At 35.8% G+C, this 19194-nt stretch overlaps 1 protein-coding gene across 11 annotated transcripts in view; it reads left to right on the forward strand.

Moving 5' to 3' along the window:
* HEATR5A (HEAT repeat containing 5A) overlaps positions 1–19194 on the forward strand; it is a 65915-nt gene that overhangs the window by 17966 nt on the left and 28755 nt on the right. For all 11 annotated transcript variants that reach the window (XM_065064097.1, XM_065064098.1, XM_065064091.1 and 8 more), the window contains 11 exons: positions 137–308; positions 2231–2391; positions 4807–5062; positions 6191–6346; positions 7196–7446; positions 10598–10709; positions 11608–11760; positions 13117–13216; positions 13971–14080; positions 18301–18464; positions 18571–18746. In XM_065064097.1, the coding sequence (XP_064920169.1) occupies positions 137–308; positions 2231–2391; positions 4807–5062; positions 6191–6346; positions 7196–7446; positions 10598–10709; positions 11608–11760; positions 13117–13216; positions 13971–14080; positions 18301–18464; positions 18571–18746 (1811 nt within the window). The remainder of the gene's footprint in view (positions 1–136; positions 309–2230; positions 2392–4806; positions 5063–6190; positions 6347–7195; positions 7447–10597; positions 10710–11607; positions 11761–13116; positions 13217–13970; positions 14081–18300; positions 18465–18570; positions 18747–19194) is intronic.

A 19194-nucleotide genomic window follows, 5' to 3' on the forward strand; every position in this document is an offset into this window, starting at 1 on the left:
TTGTTTCTTTGGTGTTGCTTTGGCGGCAAAAATTCAAGTCATTTTAGTATGAACCTGTGTATTATGTAACAAGCTAAAATTTGTACTGAGTGCTTTTCCACATCAAAAAAGATATTTATTTCCCTTTTTTGTCTAGTGTCTTCTTGAACTTCAGAATGAAGCTGTATTTATGTGGAGTACAGACCTGGATAGCGTTGTGACCTTGTGTTTTAAATCCTTTGAAGGTTCCAATTATGATGTACGATTAGCAGTTTCAAAACTTTTAGGCACAGTATTGGCTAGAGCTCTAACATCAAAACAGACAACAGGTAAAGTACGTACTTTGTTTGCTGACTCCTCAGCTGTAAAAATCTGTCAGATGATCAGAAACTCTCAAGTTCTGTTGAAGCTTGAACTAAAAATCACAATGTAAACTCCATCTGACTGTGTGTATCTCCAGTTTCGTCTTTTTAGTACCATTTCTCTTGTGAAGTGCCGTGGTTTGTTGTGTTAACCCATTCACGTATGTATTTATAAAATAATAAACAAGGAAAAGTTTTATCAAAAACTAGTTGGCTTTGTTACAAAATCAGTTATGATATGGAGAGAAATTTAGTAAACTTGAGAATTTAAAGGCAAGGTTAATTTCAATAGTGTAGAAAACACTTTGTCAAACTTAGAGAGTTAAGGATATCTTTTTAAGCTGTGTTTCCACAATCATCACAACCACCTTTGGATTGTCTAGCAGTACAAATGTGACCAGAAGCAGAAATGAGCATGCAGTTTTGTTGACTCAACAGAGTACGTAGCAGTTTTTGCTGACAGACTTAATCCAACTGAAGCATCCTGGCACAAAATTAACATCTCAAATCTCTCGTGTCATTCCAGCTGGACATTTTCAGTCCAATCATAGGAGTCCAAAGCTAAATACTTAACCATAATCTAAATGAAATACAACAGCATGCCGAGTTTTGTTTTTCTTTTAATGGCATCGGAGAAGATCTTCAGTGCAATAAGCAGCAAATGACAAAATTGTATGCCTTTAAGCCCAACTAACTGCCTTTCAAAATTCTTGAGGCTGTATATTTGCTTTGGAGACTCTGAAGTCTTGATTTATAAAGTATTTTTTGGAGAATCGCTTTGGAGACAATTATTGTGTTGCAGAAAAAAATCAGCACTTTTATTTTCCCAATAGAAGTTAAAAAAATACTCTGACCTCTTTATAAAACCAGTAGTTTTCTTTAATCTTTGTAAGCAATATAGTTATATAATCTTACCTTAGAACTTTAGAAATACAAGAAGTTCATCAGCTGTTTGGTTGGTTATTTTTAGTGGGAAAGCACTTGGTTAAAAACAGGTTAGAGCTAAGTGAGACAGAAGCTGAGGGGGGAGAAGGGGCTGGGGGGGAAGTGCAGGAAGCAATGCATGGGGAATTGCCTAGTCCTGAGGTTTCTGCTTTGTATCTTACAACAGGCTGATGTTGAGTTGTTTTTTTTAAATTTTTTTGGATATGATTATCCTAAATTCTCTCACTTCTTTCCCCAATACAATACTTCAAAGAGAATGAAAAATGCAGGGAAAATCTGGGTCACTTAGTTTGCACGCTATGCAGTCATCGTGCAACGTTCTCAATCACGTGTCCCAGCACGTATTTTAAATGAACTTTCTATCAAGAAATTAAACAACAGAATAGGAACTGGGGATAAATAGTTTTCCTAGAAGATTGTAAACATGTTCTATTGTCATTATTTTGGAGATCTAATTAAATACCAAGGTGAGATGCTTTTGTTCATAAGAGAGCACCCCTAAGCCCAGCAGAATGGTAGTTCTGCCCTGCCTGCAGTGTGGAATAGCAGGTTGTCTTTGGCTGTAAGTGGGAATGAGTTAGAGGCAGGACTTCCTGCCTTCCTGGGTGGTGGGAGGCCAGACACACGATTTTGCAAAGGGAGCTTAAATTAGATGGTAAATACTGGGGGAGGATAAATTTATGTATACATATTAGATGATGACCAAACTATTTAAAGACAGCTGAAGCAGAAAAACTGGAGAAATATTGTGGTTCGCTGGAGCACCAAGTCCTAAAATATCTTAGTTTCTGTTGTGAAATTATGTTCCAACGGTATTTAGATTTGGTTGTGCTACCAAACTTGTGCAATTTGTTTTTTCTAAAATGATAAGAGTCAAAACTTTTCTTCTAAGATGTAACAAATTTTACAGCGTTGTTCCTCTAAAGATTTACATCTGTTCTTAGCATCTACCAGGCATAACTTCCGCAGAATCTCTTTAGAAGATGTGATGGAACTATTGGGAACTGGATTTCTGCGTGGAAGTTGCGGATTTCTACGAGCCAGTGGTGATATGCTGAAAGGGACCAGTTCAGTCAGCAGAGATGTTAGAGTTGGAGTCACTCAGGTTTGGATTATGTTAAGATTGCTAAACATTCCTATAATAATGATTTTGTTTTCTCTTGTTTCATCCTTTTTTGAAGCTGTGATGAAATTTATGTAATTTAAAATATGGATTTGCATGCTGAGTTACGTTAGAAAAGTGACTTCTAATGTTTATCTGGTAGTTTGAAATTTTCAAAATTAGATATGTATTACTTGTGAAAGCTTTGCATGATATAAATTTCAAGTAAGTGATATGAATAAATATTTTCCTCAAGTCTTTAATTTAGAACTTGATATCTTTTGTCTGAAGATGAAAGGGGGAAGTTAAAAGAATTCTTTGAACTTGCAATACTTTCCTTCTATTAAGGGATGTTCCCAGTGCCATTCTGAAAGAACGGTTCTGCTTAGAGCAAGTGGGTGAAAAATAAGGAAAACAGAATTTGGTGGAAAAAAAAATAATATCTGTTTTGCTTTGTTCCAGGATGCTCATTTAGAGGATAGCGTCTTGTTAACTGAGCAGAACTGAAGTCAGACTATATAGTGCATGTTGATAAAAGCAGTATAGTTTTTTCAGATATCGGTCTTCTTCCTGTAAAGATTATCGTAAACATGATGTACATTCTAAGACCTAGATATCCAAATGTTAAACCTGTGAATCAGCACTAAGGGTCATGATGAACTTTTACATATCAAATGACTGTCATTATTTTAATATCTTACAGTCCACACAGCTATTTGTTACAACCTCTTCACCTGTTTTTCAGTGCCTTCCAACTTCTGCAGTGCAAAAATTCTGTAAATTATCTTGAGTTACTGATAGAAGGTGCCAGACTTTGCACTGAAACAGCTAGAAAGTGCTCACAAATTGTCTTCTGTGCTCAGATCATGCTGGGTGGAAGCATTAACTTGCAGCAGAGAAACTGAAAAGCTGGGGAACAGTAATGCCTTGGCAGCTATTTGCCTAGAAGATGCGTGCCAGACTCCTAGGGGTTCTGTATACATGGTGCTTTTATTGGTTTTCCAGGAATAGATATTTCAGTTCAGTGTTTTGACTATTTGTACTGGTTTTTGGAGGCTGTCTCCTTTTCATGCATTTCTATGTTAACACAATAGTACCTGTGCTAATTGGTGCGCTCTAACTGTACCTTTCCATAAGAAAAAATTGAGAAATTGTGCATACATCAGTGCTTCTAAGTAGAAAATGCTTGCAGTTGTAAATTTTCTATTAATTATTATGTGACTTGCAGCTTATTATAAATTTAAAAATAAGGAAAACACTGAAGATGGCTTCTTACATATGGAAGAAGAATTTATATTTGTCTGAGACACAGCCAGGTTCAAGATACAGTTCAAGATGTAGCCATGGCAGCGTGACTCTTCACAAGTCTATTGACCCCGTTAAATTCCTCAGTTTTCAAATCTGCAAAACAGGAGTAATGTCCTGGTACATTATGAAGCCCAAGTAGTATTTTTCAAGAGGATTAGATGCTGACAGGATCTAATAGTACAGTTTCTCCATTTAAACTACTTCACTTTCTTCCAGATGAATAATTTAGTTGTTAATATTAGACATGAGAAGACATGTATGAGGCAAATAGAGAAGTTTGTTGATATGGGTAGTATTTGTGAACTTTCTTATGAGGAATTTTATGTGTTCATTTGCATATTCTTGTTTTTTGTATTCTCTTTTCTTGATGCTAGCACATCTATTCATTAAAAAACATCTAACACAGGCACATGGAACACATTTGTAAGGGAGCATATTATGTGGCAAAATAAGTGGTCTTGTGGTGATTAGGTTTGTAAAGTGACTCTGCGTTCTTTCTCTTTGTTGTGACAAACATAGTCTTTTTATGGCACCTCCATTGCAAGACAAACAATTAAAATTCATTGAGATAAAGAACAGTGCTTGAGGGCTGCAAATATTCCCTAATTCAAAGCCTATAATAACAGATTTCTCTCAGGGTTATGGGTTATAGTTTTGTAACATAGTAGTTCTTAAAATGCATTCATACATTAAATTTGGGTTCCATGTGCAGAATGTTAAATAGCTGGAAGCTGTTGTTCAGTGAGACCAAACACAATGTTTTACATAACAAGTGCCTGTGCAGGGTAAACTGCCATTTCTCACACTCTGGAATGAAATAACATGGGCAAGCAGCTTGAATTAACTTACAGTGAAGGAAGGCTGCAGTATCGCTTGTGCAGTTTTTATAGTAATTAAAATTATTTAAATAGATTTAAAAAGCCGTGAAGCTACCTGAAGTGAGAGTGTATGTGACTTATGGATGCATACATGTATTAATAATCTCAGTTTAGTGATGTTCTAGTTGTGGCAATGTGCAGAGATAAAAAAAAATATATATGTAGGATAGCTGGCGGTGGTTTTCCAGATAATTTTGCTCTAAAATATGGCTTCTTTTCAAATCTCTTCCAGGCGTATGTGGTATTTGTCTCTACGTTAGGAGCAAGATGGCTTGAAAGGAACTTCTCTGCCTTCCTTTCCCATATTCTAGATCTCGTGTCTCAGTCTCACCCTAAGGCTGTTCAGAGTCAGACGGATGCTATCGGCTGTCGCCGCTGCGTTTCATTTATCCTTCGAGCTACAGTAGGAGGCCTTCTTGGGGAAAAAGCTCAAATTGCAGCTGCCAAGGAGATTTGTCAGGCCATCTGGAAACTGAAGAAAGTTGTGGGTATGGGTCTAACAAGATTATCCATTCGAGCCCTTGGTTTTCCTTTTTTAAGTGATTGTCCAACTTCCTAATCCAGAGACTGCAAAAATAGAATATAAAGTGCTATTACCATAATAATGTAGAAAGCTTTTGATGGGCTGCTTTGTTTTTAACTTGAGCTGGTTATTTGTTTGTGTGTGTCTGTGTTTCTGCATGGGTGTACCCACACAAGTGTAGACACCTTTTTTAACACTTCTTCCCTGGAGAATATAGTTTTAACCAATTACAAATATAATAAAATAATAAATATATGCCATAATAAAATATAGATGTTATTTTAAAATAAGTTAAATTGGCAGTTAATATATGTCTAGCCAGATTCTGCCTTCCTGTTCAGAGCATCAGCAGACGCTGCTGATGGTTCAAATAAGAAGCATTTGTTCGTAATTGCCACAATGAGCATTTCTCTTGGAGAAAACAGTTCTCTTCCATGTTAAAGTTTTGTACACAGGTTCCTAAAAAAGCTGAACATCTCCCATCGTCACCCTTGTAGGGGAAAAGAAAGACAATAGTGGGCATAACCACTCATCCCCTGCTATACAGCCGCATCCTGTATACTAGTAACTATCTAAATGTTAAATGTCCAAACTGACACAATACTGTCTCAGAAGATGAACTTTCAAAGAACTCCAGGTTTCTCCCTCCCTCTTTATACCCTGACCCCACCATCTCGCTCTCTTGCTCTCATGCTATTTCACTCTTCCCTTTTCAGTCTTCCTTTCCCTTTCTTTTTTTCCTACTACGTAGTAAAATCTGGCAAGTTATATCAAAGCATGACCTCTTCAAGTCACTTTTGGTGGGGCTGAGAATAGCATTGTTCTTACTAGCCACTGTTTCCCATCACTTAAAGATAAGCAATTTGGTAGTTTCCATTTATCTGCCCTCCTGCCCCCACAGATGTTACTATGCTGTCCGAGTAATAGAAATGTACTTGTCTCAGTGAAGGTAAACTTTTATGAAACCCATTTGGCCAATAATAAAATGGTAAAATCTCATCTGGTAGTATAAACAACTTACCATGCAGAATTTGATCTGTTTGCTTCATTTTGGTAATGATTTGATGGGGATCTTCCTATATTGTGTTACCAGATGCTGCAATGAGTGACAGTAACTTGGAAACAAGAACTAGTGCGACAGATGTAACAGCAAGTCAGCATGTGCTGGTGTGTGCACTTCAAGAGCTCGGAAGTCTCATCCATGGCTTAGGAACCACAGCAGCACCATTACTGCAAGATTCCAGTGCAGGTACAAGCCCTGAATTATGTTGTGAATCAGAGTACAAAATATATTTCCTTGTTCATTGTGATCTTCTCTGATTTCTTATGGCTAGACTGTCAGTTCTTTCATTCTGTTGGGATCCTTTGTCTGGCATTGACTATAGCAACCTTTCTTCTGGTGTTCAGTCTCCTCACCTGGACAATCTTAGTTCTTCTGTCCTTTTTTGTTGTCTTCCACTGTACTGAAAAGAAAAAAAAGAAAAAAAAAGAAGGAGAGGAAGTTGACTGCTTTCCATGCTGTAGGAAATCTTCAGGCATTGCCCAAAGAAAGAATTAAAAGAGTTCAGTGCCTTCTCTGGCCTGTACTAGTATGAAAAATTTAAAATAAATAAAGTAAAAAAAATCCATATAAAATTTAACTCCATTAAGGGTTGTATTTAAAGTCAACACTTTGTAATGTTTATAGTAAATCAGTTTGATTGAGCTGGGTATATTAATCTACTTTCATTGTTTTTGTTTAACTGCGGTGAGGATTCTTTTTTTCTGGATGAGTTCAAGTGGACATCTGTTTCCACTGGATGGATTTCTGCTTCCTTGAGAACACTTACAGATATTTTCTATGCATGCTGGTGAATAACTGCATAGTATGTTAGGTTTTCTCCATATTATTACATTTCATTCAGGGTAGCTTTTTTGAAAAGTATTGATATATTTAAAAGTGATAAGAAATAATTCACAATAAAAGTCAGTAGTACCTTTTAAAGAGAAGTGCAGAACCTGGATAGTGGGATGTTCACCAGCCCTCTGTATGCATTTTTGCTTGTTTGACAATCTACTTGCCTATTTCTTAGGTGTGTTTATTCATTTTATTTTTCAGGAGTTCTGGAAGCAGTAATTTCTGTCATTCTTCATCCCAGCATTTCAGTTAGGCTAACAGCAGCTTGGTGTTTACGCTGTATTGCAGTAGCATTGCCCTCCTACGTGTCCCTGCTGTTGGATCGTTGCCTTGAACGTCTTAGTGCATTGAAATCCTCCCCAGAATCAGTAACTGGCTACAGCTTTGCTGTTGCTGCTTTGCTGGGTGCGGTAAAACACAGTCCTTTAGGAATTCCACATGGAAAAGGGAAGGTATGCTCTGAATACTTTACTTACAGGCAATTCATTTAATTTAGCACTATGGCAATATTCGCATGTATCCTTTATTACATGATTACATAACCCAGTATACTGATGAGATATTTTCTTTCCTCAAGAAAGGGATTTTGAAGTATACTGTAGCTCAAACAAGCAAGTATTTTTCTCACATGTGTCAGGGTTGTGAATTTCTCAGGAAATGTCACTTATGACTTGATTTGCCACTCATACTGCTACCTTTTTCTAACGGTAAAGTTTGTTAGGGAGGAAGTGTGTTGTTTGGGGACAGAGGTCAATTCTGTGGAGCTATAAGGACTTAAATTGAACAGTTTAAGAGACGGTTTACCTGGACAAAACATTTCATGAGTAGAGTTAATTTTTTTAGAAGTTCAAACTAAATTCTTTACAGCGAGATCAAAGTTTCTGCAATTCTGTCCCAGTTTGACATTGGCTTAAATTAGAAATCTGATTTTTCAGCAGTGTTAATGGTGAGAAAAGGCTGAAATGCATCAAGCTTTGCCAAAGGAAAATATCTTTCTTGTATTAAAAAATAATTAGAAGTATACATACAGATTTATTGCATGCTGTGATGTTAGAAATAACTTTCCTGTTAGGAAACTCATTCAGCAACAAATTAAACCATATTAATATTCCCCAGGCCCACCAGTGACTCTCCAGTGTACAGTTCAGTCAGTGCTTACGCCAATAACAGTAATTATGTATTGTCTTGAAAATCTTCGGTCAAGCCCAACAAAATTTTTAATCAAGTCCAACAGATACACGCTTTTATTTTGTTTTACAGAATTTGACAGAAACCGATTTCTTGCATTAACATACCCTAAGATGCTGGTACCAATCTCTCCACTAGTGCAGACAGGATATACTGTGCTTACAAGTTTAAGGGATGTACAGATGTAGAAACATAGGCCAGGAGAAGAACCTGTTTCCATCTCAATGTGAACTTTATCCGTGGAGTTACTCACAGCTGGAAAACCATGGTGCAACACAGGTCTCAGCAGTACATGCTAATTCTCTGCACAGTGAAGAAACCTCCATTCTCAATTCTGAAAATATCTGTTTGAGAGCCAGTGGACACTGGAGAAGTGACACAGTTTGACACCACAGGGATTGTGGGCTTTTTTCTTGTTATTACACCACTGTAAGATGAAAGGAGTGCTTCAGTACATTAGGCGAAATGTCCCTTGCAGTGATTCCAGCCCACCCTTTCAGCATTGCTGGGTACTGACAGTTCCACACCACTCCTTAACAGACATTGCTAGCTGCAGTTCTCAACGTTCAAAGTCCTAATTGCTGATGAAACAATTTATAAATGTTAAAAAAGGCCTGTTTTTCTTAGCTTTTAAAAACTTTCCCTTGCGATTAGTGAAAGCCCATTGGGAGAGAACAAAATGAGTATCGTTTGCCCATTTGTATAGATAAGAAGTGCCATTCAAATCTCTACACCTAAACAGAGCTAAAGTTTCTGTTTATTAAGAATTAAATTTCTCTGTTAAAGATTTCTTTTAGAAGAACAGAATAGGATTAAATAGGGCCAGGAGGAGGTATGAGAGGGCTCAGAAAAGTGTGGGAGAAACACTGGATTCTGCACTGAGCTGGCAGGGGGGTGAACGGAGGAGCTGACAAAAGCTGTTTTCCATTCTCTCCCAGGACTACTGCCAGATTCCAGACTCACTCCTCTTCTGAGGAGCTGAAAGAGACCAGTGTTAAATGGAGCACTTTTGAAAAGGAAATATAAAATGTAGACAGTAGTGGCCTGGACAGAAGCTGTTTTATATTAATGCTTTTTCCTTTGAGAGAGTGGTTAGAGTTGCAGGGGGAACCTGTTCAAGAGAACAAAGTAACGAGTGGGTTTGTATACATTTAACATGCTGCACTAATGCTAATACTTCACTTCAAATAAATCCTTCAAAAATAAGACATTTTTCTTAGTACATAGAAAAATTGTCAGAAATCATTACATAAAATCCTTTCTAGGATTCTTCTTTATCAGGTGGTTTATACTAAGCTGTTAGTAATTTTTAATAGTATAATTTAGCAAGAGTGCCATTTTAATTTTAGAGTGAAATACTTTAAATCTATAAGGAATCTGTCAAATGTCTTCATTTGCAAGCACCTGGTAGCATTATGGAATTGGGGAAACTATTATTTTCAGACTGTTAGTATTTTATTAAGTTTTAGAAGTATACAAATTTCAAACTTCCATGAAGCTAACTTTTTTTGGACAGTTTTTCAAATAAATTATAGAGGAATGCTGTTCGTACTGTCCAAGTAAATTATAGTGTGGGAAAAAAAAAAATAGAAGGAAATTTACTATACTGAGGCTTTAATGATATTATTTATAATGACACTTCTTATTTGTAATACTAATTTACAAGCAATTTGTTTTGGCAACCAGACATAATGCAAGATTTAAGAAATACTTTTTTGTGTGTATATGACACACAATTGAAGCAAACCATCTGCAGAATATTTTTGGAGCTGTAGCCATACCGTGGTAATTGTCCATGGACGTTTTCTGTTCCTCCATGGAAATTCTGGGTAGCTTGGGCTCTAGTAACAAGCGCAGATTGTTGCCTCATAGTAGGCACATGCAACTATTGTGGAAAAGCTAAGATAGGATTAATTCTAGCTGTACCATAGTATTCTAACTTGTTTGTTTAGTTGTACCATTTGTTGATTAAAACCTGTCAGAGAGAATGGTAGACCTTATTCTAAAAGAGGGATAAAAAGATCATTACTCCTTTCACCACTTCTTCTGAGCTCTAATTCATAGGCCTCCTGCTGTCCTTTTTCTACATAGTGTCACAAACAAAATACGGGAACACTTTGATCCTCACCACACATACTCCTTTGAGAATTTTTAGCTCTCATTTTACTGCTGATAAAAGAAGAGGACTAAGCCACCAAGTAACTTTGCCACTGGAAATGTTGAAGGTGTCCCAGGCTGGTACTGAAGTTGGTCATTCTGACTTCATGAGTCCGAGTTTCTTGCTGTAGTGTGAGAAGATGAGGGCATTCTATTCAGGAACACTGAAACAGGGTTAAGTATCACCGCAAATAGTATTGAAAAATATTTGTCAGTTACTAAGATGCCGATGCTCTGTTTTTCTCTTTAACTTCGAAGGTAATCATGGCAGTAGCAGAGGATTTGTTGTGTTCTGCCGCTCAGAACAGTCGCATTTCTCTGCAGCGAACACAGGCTGGCTGGCTGTTGATAGCGGCCCTCATGACATTAGGTAGTAGCTTTCTACAATTTTTCTTAAACTAAATTAAGTTGTTCTGTGTTCTTTCTCTGGCTTTGGTTCTTTTAGTTCTTTTGATGTTTCATTTAATTTAGCACTGCAAAATAGTTGTTAAAAACAATGCAAATTGCAATCTTTAGAAAACTTTCTAAAATAAAAATGTCACTTCTTTCAAATTTGCTATTAGTTCATTGGAAGCAATGTCTGAAAAACAGTGGCTGGGTGAGACCGCTGTTAATTAAATGTAGAAGATAAATTTCAGAGTCAATCTAACCAAATGTCTTTGGTCATGAAGAGTTACACTGATATTTTTAAGATGTATCCCAGAACAAAATCAGCCAATGATTTGTATTTCCATCTTGTCAGGCATTTGAAACCTTACAGAACTTTCTGATATTTACTACTGGTCACATTATTGATTGTGATCACTAAATTACTTATGAAGAACATATTTTAACTGCTTTGTTTGTATTTTTAAGGTACCTTTCATGTTTTCAGTGATTACTTGTGCCAAGCAGCTCCCAGTTGTTTCTTAGATTAGGGAAAACACACCTTGTACATTAACCTATAACAAATATTTGCTTTTCTGAACGTCACTGTTGCTTATTACATTCTTTTGTGCTGATGATCCACAGGGTCTGTACTTAGTAAAACAGAGATTGTAGTTGGCTTGGTGACATAATTGTAAATGTGTCAGTGAGTATGTAGTTATGTATGAAAATGTAGTACCAAGACAGTAAAGATTTGAGAAATTATCTGAGAGATGACTGGAAAAGTAGCAGAAAGTTTTCTTCACGGCTGTAATGATTTTGTGAACATAGATAAAAGAACCAAAGAGAAAATTTAATTTTATTAACTCGTATACTAACATGACAACTATCAACACCTACAGGTCCTGCAGTTGTTCAACACCATCTGCCACGAATGCTGTTACTGTGGAAATGCATCTTTCCATTATCTCCTAAAGACCTAGAAACAGAGAAGACACGAGGAGATTCGTTTACCTGGCAAGTAACACTGGAAGGTCGTGCTGGTGCTCTCTGTGGTAAGTGGGATTTACTGTGCATATTCACTCTGCATATTTATAGTTTGACTGCGAGGGTTTTTTTTCTTTCTGAAAGAATGACAATGCTTCTCAGTGATTTTTTTCACTGAATGGTAAAGAATGTATTAATTCCCCAACATACATGCTTGTAGAGAAATATTTACCGAAATATCTATATATAGACCTATGTTTCATTTTTGTAAAAAACAGACAAACAAAAAATCCAAGAGTTTTTTTCTCTTGTTCTTCTAATCGGTTGATTTCCAAGTGGTAAATGACATCAGGAAGGTTGCTTCTCTTCTTTTGTTTAACAGATATATATCACAGTAATTAATGAGGACCTGAACCAGGGTATGCTCTGTTGTTTTTACAGTCTGTTATATTTGGTAAACAGCAGTTCTCTTTCCTAGTAGCTGTCTTACTGTAAGCAAAATAGAGTTGGTGAGTCAGTCAAACACATTTGTGAGAGTGGGAAGGCTCACGTAAAAATTAGGATAAGAAAGTTGCAATTCTGAGCCAGTGAAGAGTATTCGGTGTTTGGCTGCTATCTGGTAGGTTGCAATTTTTCATAATGAAATATTGTGAATTTGAGTTTCCAAGAGAGAACTCCAGTGATCTTTAAACACTTCAAGAGTTTCAGTTATGTGTTCCAGAGTACTCAAGGATCCTTGGTGTTGCAGAAATGTGAGCCCTAGTATAGTGATTGCCCCTCTCTCTCACTGTTAAAATCTATCGGAAAGTGTGGAATTCAATGGTAAATTAATTTTAGAAGGAACCTAATAGTTAAACTTTAAATATTTTCTTTTCCTTTTAGAAATTGGTCTTCAATACTGTGTATTCTCTAGATGCTTTTTGAACTATGAACTCAAGTTTAATTTTCTGTAAATAATGAAAAATAGTCATGTACATACAAGTAGTGTCTTAAAGTACAGTAATTAAGTAAATTTAAATAGAGAACTAGCAAAGTAAGCAGTAGGCCATCTGGTTATCATCCTTCTCCCATTTTTTAAATAATTTTAGTTATTATCATGGAATTATCATGTAGTTGATTTATATTCCGTAAGAAAAAGCAAAAAATGCTTGCATTTATATATGCAATTAAAAGTCAGTGTATGAACATCCAAGCTAAGACACCAAAACAGTGAATCTGTAAATATGACTTTTTTCATTTGAGATTCTTGTCAGTTTCTTAAATTATTAATCAAAATACTTTACTTTTTTTTTTTTGCATGCTTTCTTCTACCTTTAAATTATTAGCGTGGTAACAATGTTATTACTGTATTCGTGTGTTGTTTTTATTTTTTTCCTTTCTACATGTTTCATACTAGGTAACTTACTATCCAATTCCTTTTCTAGCTATCAAGAGCTTTGTTTCCCACTGTGCTGGTCTTCTTACAGATGAAGTTGTTCAGAGACTTCTTCCTCCACTCCCAAGTGCTGTTGATTTATTGACACAGTAAGTGTGTGTATCGAACTGTTAAATGAGATTCTGGTTTTGAAAAGCTACAGCGCAATCTTCTTGTATTTGTTTTTAGTGCACTTTCTAAACAATGGGTTTTTTTGAAGTACAAAAATTAGAGTATAGAATTCAGCTGTATAGTTGAAGACTTTAGCTGCCATAATGTGTCTTGTGTTTTCCAGTATAGTTTCAAAAAGCGAGGGAAGAAATTATTGCATGCTGTTGTTAAGTTAGTGCTTTTATTCTGCTTTTTAAATCAAACATGCACATTTATGTTTAAGCGTGGTCATTTTTTTTAATAAAATAACAAAGTTCAAGAATACGCTTGGACAAAAGTTTTCGAGATGGGCATTTTTTATATTTAGGTTCAGAGCTAAGCTGGAAAAGGGCTTTATAATTTTTAAACTTTTGCCTTAAGAGTATGTAGTATTTGGGATCTAAACTCAAACTTACAGAGATATATCCACAAAAAAAGTTAATTGTAATAAGTATACATATAATCAAAGGCAACAGAAAGCCTTATTTATTTATCTAGTATCAAATAAAACTAATGACTGGGAATGGAGAACAGTGGTTCTGTCAGAACATGTGAAATAAATTGTTTTGCTTCTGCTGTTGGTAATGTAAATCAAAACTGTGCTTGTATGTATAGATTTTAATAATACTCATTAAAGTGGTACAAATGAATACAAATAAAGTGGTACATAATGCTTAGTCTTTAACATCTCTGATGTGCTTTGCATATTTTAAGGCTTTCTTCAATATGTAAATCATATGGAAATTCTTTAAAAACATCATCAACAGTTTACAGACATAAACTTTATGAATTACTAGCAGTATTGCCTCCAAAGACCTATGAAGGTATGTATTTCCTTACAAAGAGATATCTGTTAAAATATCATGGGCTCATTTTTAACTTTTTATTCAACATATATTCAGTTAGCAAGGAGTAGTTCCACCTCTTCTAATAAACAAATTTTATTCCCTCTGTTTAGATTTGATGAAATTGTACTGAAGTTACTATGGTTTTGAAAAACTAGTGTTCATTATCGTCTTTTTTCCCCTCTTCTATTACAAATACAGGCTTTTATTGTATTTTTAGTTGAAACTTGAAGGCAGACAACCATACAGTTTTAAACTACTCAAAGAATTTACTTATTTTGATGCCTGTTTTACTTTTCTTGAAACCTAAGTCCAAAAGGTGTAATTGTAGCCAAACCAATTGAATATAGTCCATTAAAATAATTTAATTGCTTCAAGTAGATTTATATATTACAGATCTATTAATCTGACCCTGTGCAGATTGTGGATGAAAAATTTGTATTTAAAGACAAATGTCAAAAAAATCTGGGGATAGGCTCACTTTCCTGTAGTGGAACATAACTGGCAGTATTTAAAATAGAATCCTCTAATCCAGTATCTATGCACTATGGTTAGACAGGTCTAGCAGTTCAGCCAAAACACTAAATACCTTTGTTGTCTTTCAATTGTCATGTGAATATACTAGTTTGCCATAGAGTACTGTATGGATTGAAATAAGGAACCAGAGTGTTTGGTGGTTGCGAAAAGAAGTACAGGGTATTTCATCAGGACAGAGAGAATATGGGCCAGCCAGGCACTCAGTTGGCTGCATCCTCTGTGTCATGGAGGGAATCCTCACTCAAATAATCTGCTCCATCTAGTGGTAACAGCTAAATGAATCTCTATAAGGACAAATTGCTGACCTTTGGCTTTGTCAAGTTAGAAGTCTGTATATATAATGCTTGAAGCGTAGTGTGTATTATTCATTTGTGATTTGGACTTGGCTGAAAATGACACCTACCTCCCTTACAGCAAGTTACTTCTTTGGTTCTTCCATACTATTACAGGGGCAATGTACTGTAGAATACAGATATTTGAGTGTGGATGGTTTCAGTGATTTCTTAGTTTGTTTGGGATTTTTGGATATGGTGTAACTTTATTGAAAAATAGACAATACTTCACAGCATAAAGTCTGACTATGGTGAGAGAGCATCCTAGCTGGGGATGCTGCAATCTAGAACCAAGAAGTAGAGAAAAAGCTTATAAGGTTTGTTAAAAATATAAGTGGTCACCCTGCTGAAAGCCTTGTAAATTGACTTAGAATCAAAACAGTAATTTGTCAGATGTAGTCTCAAAGTTGTTCACCTGTTTGTAATACATCAGTATGAGATGTGGGAAAGAATGGAAATGCATATATTGCCAGAGCTTATTGTCAAGATCTGTTATGTATTTTAACATGTAAGTATATATCATTTAGAAATACGTAAAAAAAAAAAAAAAAAAAAAAAAAAAAAGTTTTAACGTAGAACTTGAAACAAATAATTTTCTTTCCATGCCATTTCCATTATGACAGCTTCATGCAGAAACTGTGTCTTTGCAAATACTGCGACTTTTTGAAATAAATTATTTGGGAAAACCATATGAATATGGAACCCAGAGTGTTTTTTTCTCTGTATAATTTTAGTTATTACGATTAGGAAGAATAGTAGGTGCACTCTTGTGTTGCACAGCCTGGCACATTTTGCGTGGCTCAGAGTGACATACTGAATGAGAAGCTTTCACCAGTTCAGGGGTTTATTTCCTTCCATTTTCTTCGACCTGGGTAGTTAGGCAGAGGCTAGAAACATGCAAGTTGTTTCTTTTTGAGAAAACTGGTGATGGAGACATACAGTAGGAATAGTAACTCAAGCTTTTAGTATTTGCAAATAACGTGCAAAGCTTTTTTTCTGTAGCAGAAGAGGAACAAAACAAAATACCCAGCAAAATAAACAGTTGAAAACAGATTCTTTATTGACGGCTCCAAGCCTCTTCCTCAACTCAAAGCTTTAGATTTCTGATAACTTTTTTAGACTCTGTTTGGTCCTTTCCTGCTCTCGTTCAGCCTCGCTGATGTTCCTCTTGCTGCTTTCTGTCATCGGTAAAAATCAGTATCTGCTCAAGCAGCAAAATTATGAAGGCTTACTGTGAATGTGCACGAGTAGCACAGGATTTTTTTGCAGTATTTCAGAAATGACAGATGTGAGAAGAGTGTATTGGGTTAACTTGAACATCAGTGAAAAATGTTTAGCATGTTGTAGGTGCTGTCTTCCCTCCTGCGTGAACAGTTAAGACAATGCAATTTAGCTGACACAAAGTATGAAGTTGTTAAGCTGGGAAAAGCAGGTTCTGTTTCTATGATGGTGATTTATATTCTCGATCATTTTCACGTTTCATTAGTCTTGGATGCTGCTGTGCTCGTGTTTTTGAGACTAAAACGTTTATTTCCTGTGAGTTGATATAAAAAAATTAATTATTATAATGTCCAATTTGGTAATTTCATACAAATAATTTCAGGAGTTTTAATTTTGATTATTAGATTTGTTGACATTTTTTGTGGTCTGAAATTAACGTGTTTTGTCAGACAGCTCATTAGGGATATTTTCATTCTTCAGCTTTTTGTGCTTGTTATGTTCCACTGTCTAAACCATAAAATTGGATATATGCATTCACTTCTCTTTCTTAATAGGATGTGATGAATAGTTAGGATGCTGGAGCCACATTCTGGCTCAATTTTTTGAGCTACTTTACATTGATATAATATTATTTGACATGTTGAGGATGGCCAAATGTCTGGGACTGAAATAAATGTTAATTTGGTTAAAAATTGCTAAGTATCTCTATTACATTTTATTTGAAAAGCTGTTTTCACATAAATTGGATTTTTCAAATTTTGTTTTTATTGTGATGGGTAATAACTAATGAAAAAGCAGTTTCTGGTTGTTCTTTTTAATTATTGTTGTTTTTAAAAAGACTCGATTTCTTTCCCTTTCACACACTATCTGTGCATGATCGTGTGTATCTGACATTTAGATTTGAGATAAGCGTTTTGGGACTGACATCCTTGCTAATTAGTCAGGGAGGAGGGCAAAGCACCAGATGCCTGCAGGGAAGAGGCCGATGCCGGGGCAGTTTATGGTAGGGGAAGGTGATCAGCTTTCTCAGAAGAGATTCAAGACTCAGGAAGGGTAAACCAGCTGGTTGCAGCTACCAGCTCCAGCTATACAAATTGTTCTGCTTAGGCCCGTGAGGTGCTGATAACTGTGTTGTCCCACTTTTTGGAACTTCTGTGTGTTGAGATGTTAGAATCAGTGCAAACAGGTAATTGTGTGATCATCCAACAACCAAACTGAATGCAAAGACCTAGATGTGTGAAGTTAAGCTCCCTTTAGTGCTGATATTTCCCAGTTCATGAGGGCTTGACTTTGCAATCTTGATGCTGTGGAGGTAAATTCTTATGTAATGTTTGCATAAAGAGTGTGTATATTCTTTAAGATCAGTTTTGCAGTGTTTTTCAACACAACTTACCAGATAAGCCAGACCTTTTTCATCACATGTGGTTCAGCACTGGAAATGTTCTCTCTCTGCAGGGACTATTTTAATAACCTAAAATAGTCAAACCTAGAATGCCTAATGTTGTTGTTGATGGATAATGCACAGTCTTATCTGAAATATTATGTACAAGAATATGTGAAAGTTTTAACTACCAGCATAAATTATCATAACGTAGCCTACAGTATATTACTCGTGGTTTGCTTTTTGAGTGCAAAGTCCTGAAATAGGGGAGTACATTCTGCAGCTTTTGGTTATTTATCAAACTGATGTATGTTTGAAATTACATCTGCTTGCCAAGTCCAAGTATTCCTGCATGGTTATGTAATGCATTCCACAGCATTAATTTTCAGGAAATTTGTAGTAGACATATGTCTGTGCTTGTAACTGCTTTTCTTCCTCTACTTCAATTGTAAATGTAACTAATTTACTGGATTAGCTGTTGTATGGCGTTATGCCTTCTGTAAAGGTAAAGGTTTCTGGTTTTCAGCTTCTAGATTGCTGTATGTGCTTAGTTTGCTTATCTTAGGTGGTGGGTCTGTTGTTTCGCCTGTAGTATTCTCCAATTAACTGTTTGAAGACCTAAGAAAAAATGTTAGTTCGATGTTGCTATTGCAATATATATATCTTGCTCCCAAAGTTGCTTGTAGGAAATAATTAACAAAAATTTTGAATATGTTTCTAATTTAAAGGAAGCTTCTGTGCTGTTCTAAAAGAGTTAGTGGCTGACTTGACTGTCCCAGATAGCCAAATCGATACCTCTACATTCTTGCTTCCACCGCTTTGTCATGAGAATGATCTCCTTTTACTTGGTCCCTTACTGCAGGACACTGACCACCGATTTATTGAAGAGCAGGTACTTTTTGATCTAATATAATGATGGTATTATAATTTCATACAGTTCTAGTTATTTTGCTCAGTGCTAATTATGGCTTGGTCATCACTTTTTTTCCTTCTTACAGCTCCTATTAGGTAACAGCATAGCTGGTGGCAGCCTGGAGTATGACCCTTACGCAATTTATGAGAAAGTTGCAAAAGGGGATTCAGTACCCAAACCTCTACCTCCTGTATTGTCTGTTATCAGCGCAGCAACTCATCTTTTTGGAGTTATATTTTCCCATGTAGCAGAATCTCACAGGTAAAGTAGTAACTCTAACTGTTGGGGAATTTGGGAGATGCTAAAAGATGGTCACGTGTGCGAGATTAAACACATACGAAAACAATTCTGGAAAAATAATGAATTGTATAAGTGGATTCTGTAAACCACCTGAATAATATAATTCAGACTAACAAATTGTTAGACTTTCTGTTTAAAGTTACTCAGAGTGAATATACACATCCAGTAAGAGTTTGCTGTCATTATAATAAATTCTGTTGATCAAGAAAAATAATATTTTGTTTCAATAGCCAGATCAAAATAGAAGTTATTTTAAGAGATATTACACAATTATTATAGTGTTCAACACATAATTACTAGATGATGTAGAACCAAAGAGGGACAAAATGGATAGGAAGCTGCAGTAAAAGTTAACCCTTATGCTGCCTCATTCTTCATAAAAAGTGGACGGGGAGAAAGAAGAGTGTAT

Source organism: Columba livia, chromosome 5 (genome assembly GCF_036013475.1).
Source record: "Columba livia isolate bColLiv1 breed racing homer chromosome 5, bColLiv1.pat.W.v2, whole genome shotgun sequence".
In the NCBI taxonomy this organism is placed as follows: Eukaryota; Metazoa; Chordata; class Aves; order Columbiformes; family Columbidae; genus Columba; species Columba livia.